The 15,908-nt window shown below is 48.6% G+C and overlaps 6 protein-coding genes across 6 annotated transcripts; 2 read left to right on the forward strand and 4 right to left on the reverse strand.

Annotated features, from left to right (window-relative positions):
• Nucleotides 1-2,684: 2,684 nt before the first annotated feature.
• Nucleotides 2,685-3,507, reverse strand: M436DRAFT_84892 (retrieval of early ER protein Rer1; the record flags this gene model as incomplete). The annotated part of the gene is made up of 4 exons (XM_013568696.1): nt 2,685-2,749; nt 2,811-3,134; nt 3,194-3,311; nt 3,442-3,507. The coding sequence occupies 4 exons, from the start codon at nt 3,505-3,507 to the stop codon at nt 2,685-2,687; spliced, it is 573 nt and encodes a 190-aa protein (XP_013424150.1).
• A 411-nt stretch (nt 3,508-3,918) lies between these two features.
• Nucleotides 3,919-6,310, reverse strand: M436DRAFT_75614 (HEC/Ndc80p family protein-like protein; the record flags this gene model as incomplete). The annotated part of the gene is made up of 3 exons (XM_013568697.1): nt 3,919-4,299; nt 4,353-6,206; nt 6,266-6,310. 3 exons carry the CDS (start codon nt 6,308-6,310, stop codon nt 3,919-3,921), a joined length of 2,280 nt encoding a protein of 759 aa, XP_013424151.1.
• A 361-nt stretch (nt 6,311-6,671) lies between these two features.
• On the forward strand, nt 6,672-7,821 carry M436DRAFT_84894 (uncharacterized protein; the record flags this gene model as incomplete). Its single annotated transcript, XM_013568698.1, has 3 exons — nt 6,672-6,701; nt 6,767-6,773; nt 6,827-7,821. 3 exons carry the CDS (start codon nt 6,672-6,674, stop codon nt 7,819-7,821), a joined length of 1,032 nt encoding a protein of 343 aa, XP_013424152.1.
• A 769-nt stretch (nt 7,822-8,590) lies between these two features.
• On the forward strand, nt 8,591-11,385 carry M436DRAFT_75616 (uncharacterized protein; the record flags this gene model as incomplete). Its single annotated transcript, XM_013568699.1, has 5 exons — nt 8,591-8,603; nt 9,835-9,954; nt 10,016-10,432; nt 10,485-10,836; nt 10,896-11,385. 5 exons carry the CDS (start codon nt 8,591-8,593, stop codon nt 11,383-11,385), a joined length of 1,392 nt encoding a protein of 463 aa, XP_013424153.1.
• Nucleotides 11,386-11,839: 454 nt separating this feature from the next.
• M436DRAFT_84896 (uncharacterized protein) lies at nt 11,840-13,405 on the reverse strand (the record flags this gene model as incomplete). Its single annotated transcript, XM_013568700.1, has 4 exons — nt 11,840-12,049; nt 12,102-12,275; nt 12,335-13,190; nt 13,242-13,405. The coding sequence occupies 4 exons, from the start codon at nt 13,403-13,405 to the stop codon at nt 11,840-11,842; spliced, it is 1,404 nt and encodes a 467-aa protein (XP_013424154.1).
• A 1,040-nt stretch (nt 13,406-14,445) lies between these two features.
• M436DRAFT_55048 (uncharacterized protein) lies at nt 14,446-15,553 on the reverse strand (the record flags this gene model as incomplete). The annotated part of the gene is made up of 5 exons (XM_013568663.1): nt 14,446-14,756; nt 14,814-15,069; nt 15,141-15,240; nt 15,301-15,449; nt 15,521-15,553. 5 exons carry the CDS (start codon nt 15,551-15,553, stop codon nt 14,446-14,448), a joined length of 849 nt encoding a protein of 282 aa, XP_013424117.1.
• Between the last annotated feature and the right edge of the window lie 355 nt (nt 15,554-15,908).

Genomic DNA, 15,908 nt, shown 5'->3' on the forward strand with positions numbered 1-15,908 from the left:
TTCTACGTATCTCTTATAATGCTTACGTAAGAAGTCTATTAACATTAGCACTTAATCGAGGGTAGCATTATCACCTTTATATAACTTTATTACCTCCTATAGTGGTTCTATAAATTTAATAAGCTCCTTAAGGAACTGCTAGTAACGCCGCTAGAGGATAGTATACTTAAAATGGTTATAGGCATGCTAGATATGCCGTATAACTATTCGGCATTAAAGCCCTTACTTAATTATAGATAGCCAGCTATTCCACCTTATAGTGTTGTTAAGCATAGTAGATATACTAGCCGTAGCCTTAAACTTATAACGACGGTAAGCTGACTTTATAATCCACTTAAAGAATTAATAGAGGTAGTTAACAGCTTTATGATTAGTAAGGCCAGTACCTTAGCTAAGTATTAATATCGCTTCTAAGGGGTCTTAACTTTAAGCTAGCATAGTAGTAATAGCGTCCTTTAAGCTCGCTAATATAAGTGCTTAACTAGTAAGGTTAATCTAGTGTCTAAAATAGCGAGTTTGATGCTATATAGGGTCCTAATTGATAGATAGGCGCTCGCTAAATAGAGCAGTAAGGTGGCTTATTATAGTGTCGTTATAGGTAGCATTATTAGAAGTGATATATCTAACTTTCTGCTCGATGCCGTAGTAAATAATAGTATCGAAGAAGAGAGGGGCATACTAAGTACTAGCATGGCTAGACTATAGCTTATAGAGAGTAAGTAGTGCCTTACTTAATTTACCGTCTAATGTAATAAACCGAGCTATAATGCTAAGTAGCTTATAGCTACCGTAGTTAGCTGTCTAAGCATCGTAGGTAAAGTAGATTAATAATTAAGATGTTATAAGGAGGGCCTTAAGCTACTCTTAATAGAAGTTATGTTCCTTCTTAACGTGATTGGCGATAGTAGAATAACTCTTAATTAAGAGACTAGAGGCGCTAGGAAGTACCTCGTCAATTAACGTATAAAGCTTCTTATTACTAGCAGTTCGGAAGGGGATATTGCTTAAGGTGATATAGTCGATAAGACGCCTATTTAGGCGAGCTTTGTCGATATTAGCAATAGTAAACGACGTCTTAAAGGGTGCTGTTACTATTACTAGCATCCTTAGAAGTATACCGGTAGCCTACCGCTAGCTATGCCTCCTCTTTAAGTGCGATCTAACGTTGTCGTAGTTAGTAGTATAGTACTGACGAGGACAGTCTTTCTAGCTATAGAAATAGTACTAGATCCTCTTCCTACGCTCGCGCTTAGGCTTACTATGACGGCGAGCTCTAGTATAAGACTAGAGCTCTTTAGAATCGCTATAGGTAGGAGTAAGCTTACGAGGGGGTTATATTAACGTAGCTTTAGACTTATTAAAGATATTACTTAAGGTAGATAGTATTAGTCGCTATTACTTTAGAGGAGGAAGTAATGGCTAGTCAATATTAGAGGCGCTAGCGTCACTCTCGAGGTTATTATCTCTAGCGATAGAACTACGTATACGATCTACTAAGCCTAGATTAGGAAGGAAGGCCCTCTCTTTCGGAGTGTTAGAGGCGAACTTAAAGAGCGTACTCTGTCTAGAGGCGCGTAGCGACTGGCCCTAAGGAGTCTAAGAGTTTAATTGGCTTTATAACTCTATATTAGTAGGTAAATACATGATATAAGGGCTAGGTTTAGTACTATTTAGTATGCTAACTAAGAGAGGAGAACAGCTAGGAGCTTAGCCCTAATATTTAGTAAAGAGTGGTTAAAAGAGTGGTAGTTAGGGTGTTAAGTGTATAAAGAGGGAATAGTTAATGCGCGTCAAGAACGACGCGCGATAAATCGCGTGGCTAAAGCCTTAACTAACCAATCGGAGACTTAGATCTAATCTCCAAGATTAGATCTAGCCAATCAGAGGTCTTGAACTCGCTACTAATGGAAACACGCGTATTAGCGAGCTTTCCTATAGAATCTACTATGCCTGACCGCTACACGCGCCAACTTCGAGCTTGCTACCTATCTAACCATCGACATTAGCTATATCAAGAGGTGGAATAGTAGAATATTCCACAAGAATTGCCCGTTCTATGCCATGCCAACTACGTGGAATATTCCACTCAAAATCAGTGGCATATGCCAATATTCTACTTATTCCATGCCATTTATCGTCCGCTCTGGTCTATACCATTGATTTGTTGCTACGCGTGGCACCCTGATCGAACCTGTTTTTGATCATTGACTATCAACTAGTGCCCTAGCACTCATCTGATATACACTTTTACACACAGCGTTGCTCTTAACTTGTTGTACATGTACTTGGACGGGCTGCTGATCACCAACTCGTCTTATACCGTCAGTTCAAGCGGTGTCAAGTTTTAAGCCTAGAATTGCAGTGAGATGAGTGTGATCGTGCCTACATGTTCCGAAAACGAAGCGGCAGCGAATCAAGATTATAGATAGACGTTCTTTTGAACGCATGCATCATGTCCGAACGGGAATAGGTAGGTAGTAAATGAACAATGTACGCTACAACACGAAAAGGGCAAACAGCAAGAAAGCCCCTTTACGCTCCATTTTGCATCAATGCCCCACAACCAGATTCTTTTCCGTTCGATTTTCGAACCAGTGAATTTATCCCTTGTTCATACAAGTCGATACAGTCTTCGTGTAACATTAATGGCGGATGTTCGTTCTTCATGCGACGCCGCGTGCAAATCAGTTGCTGTTCTTGGCGCCGGCGTAGTTCTTCTTGCCAAAGTCCCACGGGACATATTTGTACTCTGTTGGTTTGTTTGGTCAGCTCTGAGCTCCAATATGGTGTAGTCTGATGGATATCCTTACTCAGCATGTGCTGGATCTGGCGGCGCATGGTCAAGACAACAAGAATCAACCAGTAGACGACCAGAACAGGCCAGAAGACAGGCAAGTTGAAGATCTCGCTCCATGAACACAAGAAACCAATGACGATTGCGCGAGTGGCGGCGTGCCAGAACTTGAATTCGGGGAGGCGGCGCACGAATGGCTTGAACTCGTCGGTCGACTTTGTGGGAAGGTCACCACTACTGCCCTCCTCCATGTCCTCGGCGGACTCGAGACCGGGATCGAACTTGGGCGAGATGAATGCGAGGAAAAGGTTCAGAAGGTAAATGCCGAGAGAATATGCGACTGCGAGTGGAGAGGGTTAGGGACGCTGCACCTGGGCATGGCGTGTGGGATGAGCATACCGATATACCAGCCTTGAGCGAAGAAAATGCGCAGGCCAAACATCAAGAAGACAACGCCAGTTCCGATCCATCGGTATGTCTTGTACGGCGTTGACTTGTCCAGGTACGATTGGTAGAGCTGTATTGGAAACACAAATCTTAGCCTGTATCCTGACATATGCCCATCTGCACGACGATAGCAATCCAGCACACATATGTTCCTTCTCTTATCCAGGTGCCTAGGGGATGAAGGGGGCGAGGATGCTCACCATTCCAGCTCTTGTCGTCTGAGCACTGACGGCCGCAAAGGGCGTATCGGGTTCGGGGCTGTCCATGATGGGACGAAGACGATGCGAATCCGGCTGAATCTTGACTTGGGTCTATCGCAGTGCGTATGCGACGAGGGTGTTGAAGTTGTCGCGACAGAAAAGCAGGGGTTTGTTGATGTGAACAGGTGTTGGCGGGCAACCGCTGGAACTAGCAACGAAAGCCCTCAGCCTCAACTACGTGGCGGTACACGCACAGGCCACATGGCCCTCAGCCACATGTGCGAGCATTGATGACCATCTGTCTAGCAAAGAAAAGAAGAAAGCAGGCAGCAATATTCATCATCCTAGAGTATTCGTAACATCCACCCAGAACCCAAGTAACAACAGAAGAGGTATCATCAAGCAGACCGCCCAACCAAATCAGCCCAAACGCCACCATCCTAGACCATCCAACGTGAAGCCATTACTAACATTCCCTTACTCGTCGAGATCCATTTCTTCCACCTTTGTCTCGAGATACTCACCATACTTCTCGTCGTCGGCCCCCATCTCTTCTCGTTCTTGCTCCTCGCATTCTCTTTCGACTTCTTGAGCCACAAACTCTTCGTAACCCTCGAGACTGCTCTGGATGTGCACCTTGAACTTGATAATGTCGTTCAGCATACGCTCGAGCTCCGTGTGAAGCTCTTCTCGAAGTGCCGATGATGCCACTGTCATCTGCTCGTACTCGAGGTTGGTGTTCATCTCGCGTTGCTCCATCAGCTGAACAGATTCTGTGAGTCCGGCACGCATCCTGGCAAGCTCCTTTTCCATCTTCTCGATTTGAGCGTCTGATGCCATCTTTTGCGAATTGGTGATCTGTTGTACGTCAGTTGTGGTATTCATCTTTGTAGTACTGCGTGTGAACTGACCTCTTTCGTCTTCTCAAACTCGTCTTCGGCTGCACGAACGCGGTGCTCCAGAGTCTCGGTCTCGGCCTTCTTGTCTCCAATGGCCTCCTTGATCTTGTCAAGTAGATCCTGGTTGTTCATGTCCACCTCGAGAGCGTTGTTCCTGCGTTCGCTGATCTCTTTTCGCAGGTTGATCATATTAGTCTTGAGACTGCCTCGGACGTCCAGGTTGAGTAGGTGATGTGGTTGGTATCCGGTGCCTGCCTCGGCCAACAGCCGATCAGAATCTTGTGGTTGCTCCCCCATCTGCGATGATCCAAATCCAGGCCCTTCGTTGGTGGTGAGGATCAACTCGTATTCTTGACCGTGCGCATTTGGCGCATCTGGTGGAATTACTCCAATCTCGTAGGCTGTTCGGTTGTACCTGGAAATCACAGACTCAAGCTCTTCGAGCTTTTGTGCTGCTTCTGCTTCCTTCTTGGCCACTGCATCTCGTGTCTCTTCCAGTCGCAAGTTCGTGCTTTCGACACCAGTTTGAAGTCGTTTGCGCTCAGCTGTCATGCGGTCGATATCCTGCACGGTGATTCCCTGTCGATCGACCATTTCTTGCAAGCTGTTGCGTTCTTGCTCAGCGTCTGCAAGCTCTTGATCGAGACGTTGCGTTTCACTCTCCAGCATGCGTAGTCGGTCTTCGTACTTTTCGACCTTCTTATCGATACTGTTGTTGTAATTCTCAAATTTGACTCTGTCTTCCTCGAGGATTTTGTTCTGCTCGTCGAGTTTGGCCATACGAGGAGCAGTTTTGCCGAGTTCGTCAATTTGCTCTTGAAGTTGCTTACTCTCCTCCTCTAGAGCCTTGACCTGCTCAAGATTTTGTTGGTTCGAGGCGTCAAATTTGGCAGCCATAGCCTCAACATGTGGTTGTATCAGCCTCTGAATGGCTTCCTCGTCATCCTCACCATCGTCATCATCCACAGACAACCAGGTTCGGTAAGCGTCACTCAGAAACTCGAAAGTGATGCGGTCGGCTGTAACGTCGTGACCAGACTCAATACAAGCTTCGTCGTAGGTGCCAACACTGAAGTGTTCCATCATCTTTGCGAGTTGCATCATCCAGTGGAGCATACCAAGGAAGGTGAACCAGTTGTTGCCTCCTACAGCGGCGAGTTGTGACTTCGTGATATTTCTCTCGTATGGATAGCGAAGTTGTTTGAGGAGCGGAGGAACTTCTTGGTCGATATTCTTCTGGAAGCGGTATGCGGGGTCGATACAGTGATAGAGGAACTGGAACATCATGTTGAAGTCCTTTTGGGTGGGCGAAGTCATGGTCTTGTGGGTCAAGGTGTGCTTCATCTCCATTTCGAAGTTGCGCTGGGTGAGGAACTCCATGACATCGGTACCCATCTGGTGACGGGTGGCAGGGTCGCGCAATCTGCGTGGATCTTGAGGAGGCTGATTCGATGGAGGAGCAGTAGCGAAGAAGGACTGGTGACCGATGGGACCACCAAAGGCAGCTGAGGGACGGGCACTGTATACACTGCTACGGCGTTGGGAGCTGTCGCCCAACTGAAGAGCTGGAGCCGGAGTGCTGCCGACGGGTGCGTAACTCTTTCTGCCGCCAGTGCTGTTGAACATGTTCTGGGTTGAGGGGCGTTTGACGGTAGAGAGACCCATTTCAGCCAGATTGGTGCCAGATGAAGCGCGCTGGAAGTCGGGCTGCCTAGGAAAACCTGGAGCGAGAGACATGCGGGAACCAGAGGTCGAACGGGCGTGCGAGGCGGATTGCATTTGACCAAGGCCGAAGGAACTCTGTCGCTTCATGGCTGAGGCGGGCATGGGAATGGCGGATGCATTGTGATTGATTGGGCCGAGTGTCTATGCGCATGTCAGATGAAGCTCGTGAGTAACGGCAACAGTTTGCGATTTTGACCGACCTCGCGCGGACGGCGCACAGAGAAGGGACCTTGTTCTTGCGACATGGTGCCGCCTAGTGGATGTTGATTCTATGCAGTGCTGTCAAGAGACGTGGTATGCATGCGCCGGCGGCTGGGAAGATGCGGTAGAGAGGGCAGCAAGAATGTCGTCAGCAAACAAAAGTCGTCGCGCGAAGCATGTCAAACAAAGTAAACACAACAATGCCAAGGCCGAAAGGCACGGACACGAGCACATGAGGGAAGAGCACTTTCCCCACAAATGCCTGCCTCGGTTCATGCCTCGGCCTCGTTCGGCCTATGACACTTTGCCGTCACCTTCTGTCGTTGTGCACTTCTTGTCGCGGCACACCCAATTGCCTATCTTTCTCCATCGAAAGCCTGGTCCGTTTGACCTTTCGACTGCAAGATGGTGCGCGAACAGCTTATCGTCAGTGCTGTAAGTACCTCTTAATCACATCAAACCAAACTCAACGTACGCGATAAGCTGACTGTTGCTTCCAGGTCTCGTGTATGCATCCAAGGTTCCGCGTATCTGACTGCAAATCTGACGAGATCCTCCAGTTCTCCAAGACCCGTCTGTTGCTTCAGCTCCCGTCGACCAGCGCATCGCATTCCTCCGCTCTAAGAACTTGACTCAAGAAGAGATCGATCTTGCTCTACAGCGCGCCGGCTCAGAACCTCCCACCTCATCCCCTCAACAAACACAAGTACAATCCTATCAGGCCCCTCCGCCTCAGCAATACAACCAAAATGCCTACTACCAACAGCCTCCGCCGCCGCCTCCAGAGCTACCAAGACGCGACTGGCGTGATTGGTTCATCATGGCAACCGTCGTAGGAGGTCTGGGTTTCGGCGCCTACACTGTCGCAAAGCGTTATATATATCCTCTGATTGCTCCCCCTACACCACCACAACTTGAACAAGATAAGGCTGCAGTCGATGCCTCCTTTGAGAAGGCCTTTGCTCTTCTAGATCAACTTGCGACAGATACACAGGACCTCAAGTCATCTGAGCAAGCTCGAACAGAGAAGCTTGATACTGCCCTCTCCGAGGTCGAGTCGGTCATTGGACAGCTCAAAGATGCGACCAGGAGACGAGATGATGAAGGAAGGAGATTGAACGATGAGATCCGTGGTCTAAAGGACATGATACCCGCGGCCATGGAAGCACAGAAGAAGTCTGCTGACCAGCGCTTGACCGATCTTGCTACCGAAATGAAGAGTCTGAAGACATTGATCAACAACCGCATGTCAGCCCCGGCACCAAGGAGCCCTAATCCTTCTGCTCCTACCTTCAACCCTAACATGGGAAGCGGTGCTGCAGCCGCGAGCGCAACACCAGCATCAGAACCCTCGCCAGCTGAGCCCGCATCGACACCTACTCCAGAGACTAAATCCTCGGTACCGGATCGTTCTTCAACTTCAAGCCCATACGGCCGCTCAATGAATGGACGTGCTGCTATACCTGCATGGCAATTGGCTGCCAACAAGAAAAACCAGGAAGCAAAGGATAAGAGCGGCACCGTCGAGACCCCTGCTGAGAACGCTACTGCGTAAAGTCGATGACGACGACTTCGATGTACGAGTAGAATCCCCCGGCTTGAGACATCGTGACCAGTGTTCGATGCTTCATTGTCCACAGAACGGCAAGGTTCTTGGTTGCATTAGAGGAGATTCTTGTTGGATGCGATCCTGCACTGTTGACCACAGCTAAACGTCAGCGAAGGTCTGCTCAAATGTTGTCGGTAAGGACGAATCGGGACAGAAATAGGAACGGAGAAGCCTCTCCGGACCCTAGACAGCGGCAGCAATCAACATCAAGGAAACTCTGTGACCAAAGTTCGAACAATTCCATGATTTCAGGACTGCACAGTCCAAGGTGACGGTAGATCTTAGACCCATGTTGATTGCGATGCTGCGGAGGTGAACCAAAGGAAAGATCAAACAGCTCCTACAAAGCTTGTCCAAGATGTTGTCGGCAAGGACGCATCGGGTCAAGAATATCATCGGGACGGTGGAGGAGAATTCTCCGGGTTCTGGCCTACGGCCATGCCCAACTGTAGAGAAGCCAGCTTATCAAAGTTCATAAAGCTTGACCAGTGAGAAAGCCACTAGGAAGAACAACCAGGATACTCGAAGCTGGAAGGGTCCAAGGCAATTGTATCCGGTTCGGCCGAATGATTAGGGCGCAGACAAACCTACACCAAGAGGTGATTTGATGAAACCCGTCCACGCTGTCTCATTGGCTAGCATGCTCCGATTGAGAAACATATCCATGATCCTTTTCTCACGGTTGCCTCCGGCTCGCTCGATTTCACCTGCCATGATGTCTCTCGGTGGTTAGTCCGATGAGCAACATTGCAAAAATTCACAGTGGATCTCAAGAACAAAAGACTGAGAACCAGGCACCGGGCCGCTATGGATCATACTGCTTCCGATTCCATGACAAAGAATGGAGTCGCTGACTCTGAGCCGATTGCGAAAGGAAGGTGGATATGATATCGGTTTTGGCCAGGTTGAGAGACCCCACCGCTTGATCGAATCAAGAGAAATTGGATATGCGCCTTGCGGAGCGAAAAGCCGCAGAACACGTGGAAATCCTGTTTGTGGAGTTTAAGCAGAGTTAGACCGTGGCAACGGTTGACCCTTGACAAAGTTTTATGCTTTGCTCCAGTGTTGCAGTTTACGGTGCTACCAGCTGTTCGAATTCCTGTCTGTTGTTGCGCTCTTTAGTTCATGGTATTTCTGCAAGAACGATTGAATGCTCCGACAGCAGGGTAGGGTGATCTACAAGGGCATGTGAGCGATCTGCAAGAAAACGCGAGATGAAGCGGACCGGGAGATCAGATAGAGTGTTGCCAATTTTGGAGAAGCGCTTTCTCCCTCCTTTCCACATTTCCAATCATCGCACTATCAGCGGACCATCACCTTCGCTTCGCCTTCGAGAAGCTGTGGGACGTTTTGCCAAGATCCCACTCCGACGCCATTCGATATCTACGGCAAGCAGTTACATCGGTCTGCCGGACGATGGACCTTCTCACGCTATTGTCTACGTCGTGATGAACAATCAGTCCCGACTGACTATTCGGCGTCTGTCATGTATGTACGTTCTCTCATCGTTGATATATGCTTTTGTGAGCTTGATTCAGGGTCGACTCGGAGGCTAGAGCTTCGCTTCGTATTCTTTCAGCCAACCTTGGCTCGGGCACGCTCTACCGTATCGTCCGCGGGTAGCGTACCGCCATGAACCAATTAGTAGAATCAGCCTTGTACTGCCGGTAGTTGGTGTGTTTGAGCAGAACTGACACGACTTCTTCTGACACTGGCTGGTCTAACTCCATCAAGTCCTCCGCCCGGGCTTGCTTTTCTGGAAGCTTTAACCAAAAGTCTAAGTGCATGACATGTGGTACAGATATAATCTGGCACTCTGCCCTCGCTTCATCTATATGGGGCTCTGCTCCCTTATTCGAAACAAAGCCTTTCCTCTTCCTTCTTCTTGGTAGTCGTTCTGTTCAACATCATCAGATCGATTCATCAAGCATCGATCAATTGAAGCTATGTCTGATGGAGGCATGCTCCCTGCTGATGCCCAGGGGTTGGCTATAGTTGTCTTGATTTACACACTCGCCAATGCTGTGGTAGCCGGGTTGGTGGTCCTCATGCATTGCCGCCATGGCGATCCTTTTGGATGTAAGAGTCCTTGCTCTGCAGTAGCCAACGATCTCACATATACTAACACTTGTGCTCGCAGATGTCCCTCTGTGTGCATGCTTCATGATCGTCAATATCATGGCCGCTTTTGTCCAGCAGATACACTTCTTTACCAGCTTTGAGAAGATCCAGACTGCCAGTTACAACTACCAGATCAGCGGTAATTACACTGGAAAGCCCGCTTTTACTGGAACAAGTACACCCCTGGACACTACACTGTACGAGATTCAGTTATATTGCTACAACGTCGAGTCACTACTCTTCTTGTCCTGGATCGCTGGACTCTGGCGTCATGTCTGGCGTCTTCGTTTCGAACTTCTGGATAGAGGTGGCCATCTTGTTTCCACTACCGTCAAAGTCGCTGCTATCGTCGTGCCAGCGATACTCATCGGCATCGCTAACGCGTCTTCTGTCGACCGCTCACCTGGTATCTCCTTGATCCTGTGCAATATCCTGTGTAAGTCGTCAGTCTGTGTCGGCCGATAAATTCCCACTAACACGTAACTCAGTGGCCAGTAGTGTCGCAGTCGGTCTGGTTCTCCTCGTGCTCGTCTTCTACAAATATGTTTCCATCCAGAAATACCTCAGCGACACATCATCAGCAAATCAAGGTTTCTGGGCACGCCTCGGATGGCGCATCAGATTCTCCCTGCCCAGTTCCTCAAAGACGAGGAGTCAGAGAAGCAGAGCTATGGAAAGCCAAGTCCAAAGCCAGATGCAAAGTGGCATGCACAGCCAAATGCAAAACACAAACGCATCGCAACTTCCTGCTCGCGAGCCAAAGTCTGCCCAGCGCAAGAACGACTCGATCTACGACAAATGGCTCTTGATCCGTTTCTGCATCTGCTTCGTGCTACTTTGGTAAGAATGTCCTTAACACTCTGCTCCATGTACTCTTTGGCTGACCATATTCGCCACAGCATCATGCAAATCTATCTCATCTACTACTCAATCGCCCGCTACCTCGGATCGACCGCAAACGCCGATACCGCAAAACTAGACTTGTCCTCAGGAGGCGCCACCATCTCCCTCGTGATGTTTATCCCAGGAGTGACCCTCGGCCTCCTAATCTTCATCGTCTTCGGCTCGACCGGACCCTTCCGTCGCGACTACGCACGCTGGGCCCGCTCTCTCGTCTCCTGCATGCTCGGTCGCCGCAGTACCAGAAACTCTTTGGCATCGGGAAGCTTGCATCGCACTGAGAGCGTAGTGCGCTTGACGAATCTAGAGCACAAGAGTAGCCATCGCAGCGGTGGCAACGAGGAAGCGGGATTAGCTGGTAAAGGGCCGGATGGCGAGTATAGGGTTTCTGTCACGCCTGTCGCTGGCGAGGAAGGCGATTATGAGGAGAGGCAGATGGGGATGGGGATTTTGATGACGCGAAGTATCAAGCAGAGTGATGGTAGATAAACAGACTTGCATCGCTTATGCTGATTTCTTATGTGCTTCTTCACTACTCCTTTATCATTCCTGGCTTCATGATCAGTGATTGGGTATATTCACAGAGAGTTCCCGATCAAAGAACAGACTCCCGCGAGCAATCTTAGTCGTGCCTTTCTATAGCTGACAATATTGTGCATTGCTGAGAGAGAGAGAGAGAGCAATGTAGCCAAGTCAAAACAAAAGCGAAAAAGCAACGACGCGAAAGATATCTCAACGGCGGTATCAAGGCATCATGTTATTAGTAGTGAAGACATTGTCGTCGCTGGGTCGTTCGACCGGTTTGTAGAGTATTGTTGTCCACCTCCGAGAGAACAGATGATTATCTACATAACAAGACCAGACAATCTATAGAGCCATGACCATACACTACGTTTAGATCCGAGGTCTTTTGGTTCGATTCCAGACTTGAACCATCCTCCACTTAGTCGTTCTTCTCCAGATCACGACCACGTTCCATCGTCCTACGCCTCAATAATTGAGATTCCTGTCGGCTCTTCTTGGTGAGGAAAGCCCATGCTACAAGTACTAGGACAGTTACTGGTACTGTGACTGCAAAGTAGACCCAAAGATCTTTGGACACAGTCCGGTCGCTGGTCTTCTGCCAGTCAAAGAATGTCATGCTAAAGAATGACTAAAACGCTCATCGTTAGCTGGACTCGGCAGTTAGGGAGGGGTCAACTTACGCATGCAAATGTCGCAGGCAGAAAGATAAGGGTCATGACCGCAATGGTCTTCATAGAAGAGCTGTCGTTTAGAGTCGCCTGGGCTATCCGAGCCGACTCTTTGGCCACCTGCGCCGACTCTTCGGCAATCTTCACGGAAGCTTTGGCATCCCTCTGGTTGCTCAGATTGTAAAGCTGGAAACAGTCAGTTGTTTACTTCCTTTTTCTTTCATCAATGTATCGTGATCTCATACTGCGGTGAATTGATTTTCGATCCGGCGAGGCAATACCGCGAGATCTGTTTCGGCTGCTTGAACGAGCCGGTTCCGATAGCCCATCTCTTTCTTCATCTTCTCAAAGTCACGCTCTAGTAAGATGCCTAGGAGATTAGTATAGTTCTCTGAGGACAGGACCTCATTGACCGTAGCCATGAGCTGTTTCTGGAAGGCCCATCTTCGTTGGAGTCTGACGTGCTGGACATTACAAAGGTGCAATTGCTTGATCAGGTCCGCTAGTATCGTAGAATCACTGGCTCCTTGCACAACTCGCTCAACATCTTCGACGATCGAGATTAGACTGTCGAGCTTGTTCAAAGTTTGGTCGATATGGCGACTGATATATCTGGTGATGAAAGAATACTCTGCCTTTTCCATGTGTACACGATTGTCGGATACTTGAACAAACGTAGAGGTTAAGTTCTCGTAGTCCTTGCGGGATCCGGTTGTCGTTGTCTCGGTCGTGGGGACAGTCTGGTAACCCACTCCTGCACAAGTAGCGAAGAAGCAGACATATGGCCAATCATCATTAGGAGAAACGAACATGAAAGAAGCCATACAATACATCCGAGTCTCGCCGGAAGCTGGCCTCTCCGAGTAAAGTTTTCTCGAATCCTGCATACGACTGTGATGTGCTCCTCCTGCTCGACTGTGCAGGATAGCTTCGAATTCATCTGCGTCGAAACCTAGCGATGCTCGAGATGCTTCTGCCCGGAGACCAGCGCGCTCATAATCGAAGTCGTGTTTGGGATCTCTGATCATTGCCTCGAGTAATTGCTTCAGTCTAGGCGATCTTGTCTCTGCTGGAGAAGTCTCCTTGGAATCTGGCCCAGTCCTAGTTGCTGACATTAGCAATATGTAGCAAACCGATGTATGTCCCACGCACCAAATCATGACGCTCCTAGTGGAGCCATTATGACCTATTTCTGAAAAGTCGTCCTGGTAGAACATGTTCGGCTCTCCATATACGGCCAGGCTCTTCCACACGAGTGGTACAGCCGAATTGGTCGAACTCGACGTGACACTGTCTTCTGATTTTCCTGTCGGCATGATTGAGAGTATTGCGACCAACAGAATAGCACGTAGTGACTGCCGTTTGCAAGCGACGGTGCAAAGTAACCAAAGACGGCAGTCAAAGCATCAGAGATCGTGGGCGGTGCTGACCGAGCGATTCTGCCACCTGACAAAACAGCCATTCACGCACGCCAGGATATATAAAGAAGCTGTTGGCGCGCGTCAAGGGACATTGGAACAAAGAAAAGTCGCGTTATGGCTTGTCGATCCCCGAAGCGCCGGGCATGCAGCGTGGCTTGCATAAAGACACTCTGAGACCATGGACCCAAGTCGTACGAACACGAACGTAGGCTGGATATCCATATCAGAGGTATAAGAGGATGATCTGGAAGACGGGTATAAGCAAGCATGAACTAGAGGTCCGTAGTCACGCGTGGAGTATGCATCTTGCGATGCACTTCGTTGGAGCATCCTCTACGGTCGCGACCTATCAAGGCTTGAGATTTATTCTGTCAGCGCAAACTAGCGGTGTTGAAATCAGCTACGAAGACACTTGCTGTCTGAAGATTGTCCGTGGCGAACATCGAGTCGATGCGCTAAGGATGAATGAAAATGAAGCGTGTCCGAGGTCGAAGCACGAAAGCCTCCCCCACCAAAGAGACGATTGCGCCTTCCTTCCATCCTCAACTTCGCTTTGGAGAAATCTTGTGATTACCCTATCTGGAAGCATTAGGACTGGCAAAGGCCTAGGGTCGGTCAGTTTGAATTTCGAGAGGCCGCGGATCCGCGATGCGATTTTTGACCTTCATCGATATAAGGCGTAAGCGCTACGAGTGGCAGCATATAAGTGATGCTATTATATAAATAAACTAATAGTGGGCTTTCTAGGCGCATAGTTTTCAGGTCATAAAAGCGAAGCGATACGGAGATATCTGTGATTGTATAGCAAAATTTACAGTCTTTAATAAACTGCGAATAACAGTTATGGTATTCTCGAACTCGAGAGTCTTCAATAATTTCCCCTAAGCCCTAGGACGAAGGTATTCACCTTTTGCCTGAACTTCTTAGAATACACTTCAAACGTCACTGTCATGCTTGTTCTCTCGGACAAATTCTCCACTGACAAAGGACTGGTCGTCAGCAGCAGCCGCCACACGTCTATCAAGCAAAGGCTTCAATCCAGGCACCGATACAGCAGCGATAGCAGTGGCCATCTCAACCATACTCAAGATATAAACCAAGTTGGGCTCATTAGAGTCGGTGTTGAGTGTGACAAAGCGAATCAACGTCGTCAATGCGGGCACGATACCCAGAGAAAAGGTAAAGTAAATAGCAGTCTTGTGCTCCTTGCTCATTCCCTTGAGCAAAAATAGAGGAAGGCCATAGACTGTAATTGATCAACAACTCTGTCTCCGAAAGGTTAAATAGGTAGGGCAGAACTCACTGAAGATATAGCTTGACAAGTTGACTGCGGTGTTGAAGTAGAATGGCGGTTCCGCGTAAAACACACTGCATGCTCCATCTTCCTGGCTCCATTGGACTGAAACGGGGGTTCCGCAGTAGAAGGTGTCGTCAAAGAGAATGGCTGTGTAAGCAAGGCATAGGTAGGCGGTGATCATGTATAGAGCCTTGCGTAGTGCAGGTCTGTCGGCGGGAAAGACACCCCAGTAGAAGGTCAGCATACTTAGCTTGGGGAAGCCCTATACGAGCCATGTCAGTGATCTTGATACGAACGATAACTTGACGGCTCAAACGAATGGATGGGACCCACCATGCCAAAATCGTAAAAGTAGTTGGATGCGAATGAGATCTTCGATAACGTGACGGAAGACTCCCACTCATCCATGACTCCAAGTCGATAAGTCAGTGTGCTGTGACCCATCATATTAGAACAAAACTCTTGATCTCCCATGTATGCAGAAATAACTCACTCGCAAATGATAAGTCCCAGACCAATCAAGGCCGAGAACAGAAGCACATATTCAGACAATCTCAACTTTTGCCTCTGCACAAACAAGCGTGTATAAACTCGCAAGCCCACAAGAGCAAATGCAGCAAGTAGCAAGATCCATTCTGAGATCTGTTCCGAGTCAGGGATCAGTGAATGTTCGAACAACGAAGCTGCAGGGACAAAAAGTGCAGTAAACTGACCATACAATCCTTGCCGGTAATCGAGTTCGCCATTTTTGTGAGATCCTAAAGCGACCGCGTTCTCTCGTTGATATACACGGGGAAGAGAAGAGAGAGAGAGAGAGAGAGAGAGAGTAGATATGACCGCGAAGGGGATAATAGCTACATATGCGAGTTTGTCAATCCCTTCACCGGTACGACCTGCACTGCATGCCAATCCCTTGATCTTCATCTGTCTCGTGTGTTGAGCGGTGGAACATAGTCTATGCATCTACGCATAGAGTGTATCACTTTCGCTTGATCTGTGCCGCAAAAGCCCAGAACAGATCAGCCCATCACAATATAGATCCCGGAGCAGAGAACTGACCCATAGCATCCGACGTGGGTGCCTCATGAAGAAGGAGGAACC

This window comes from Aureobasidium namibiae, assembly GCF_000721765.1.
Source record: "Aureobasidium namibiae CBS 147.97 unplaced genomic scaffold scaffold_18, whole genome shotgun sequence".
NCBI lineage: Eukaryota > Fungi > Ascomycota > Dothideomycetes > Dothideales > Saccotheciaceae > Aureobasidium > Aureobasidium namibiae.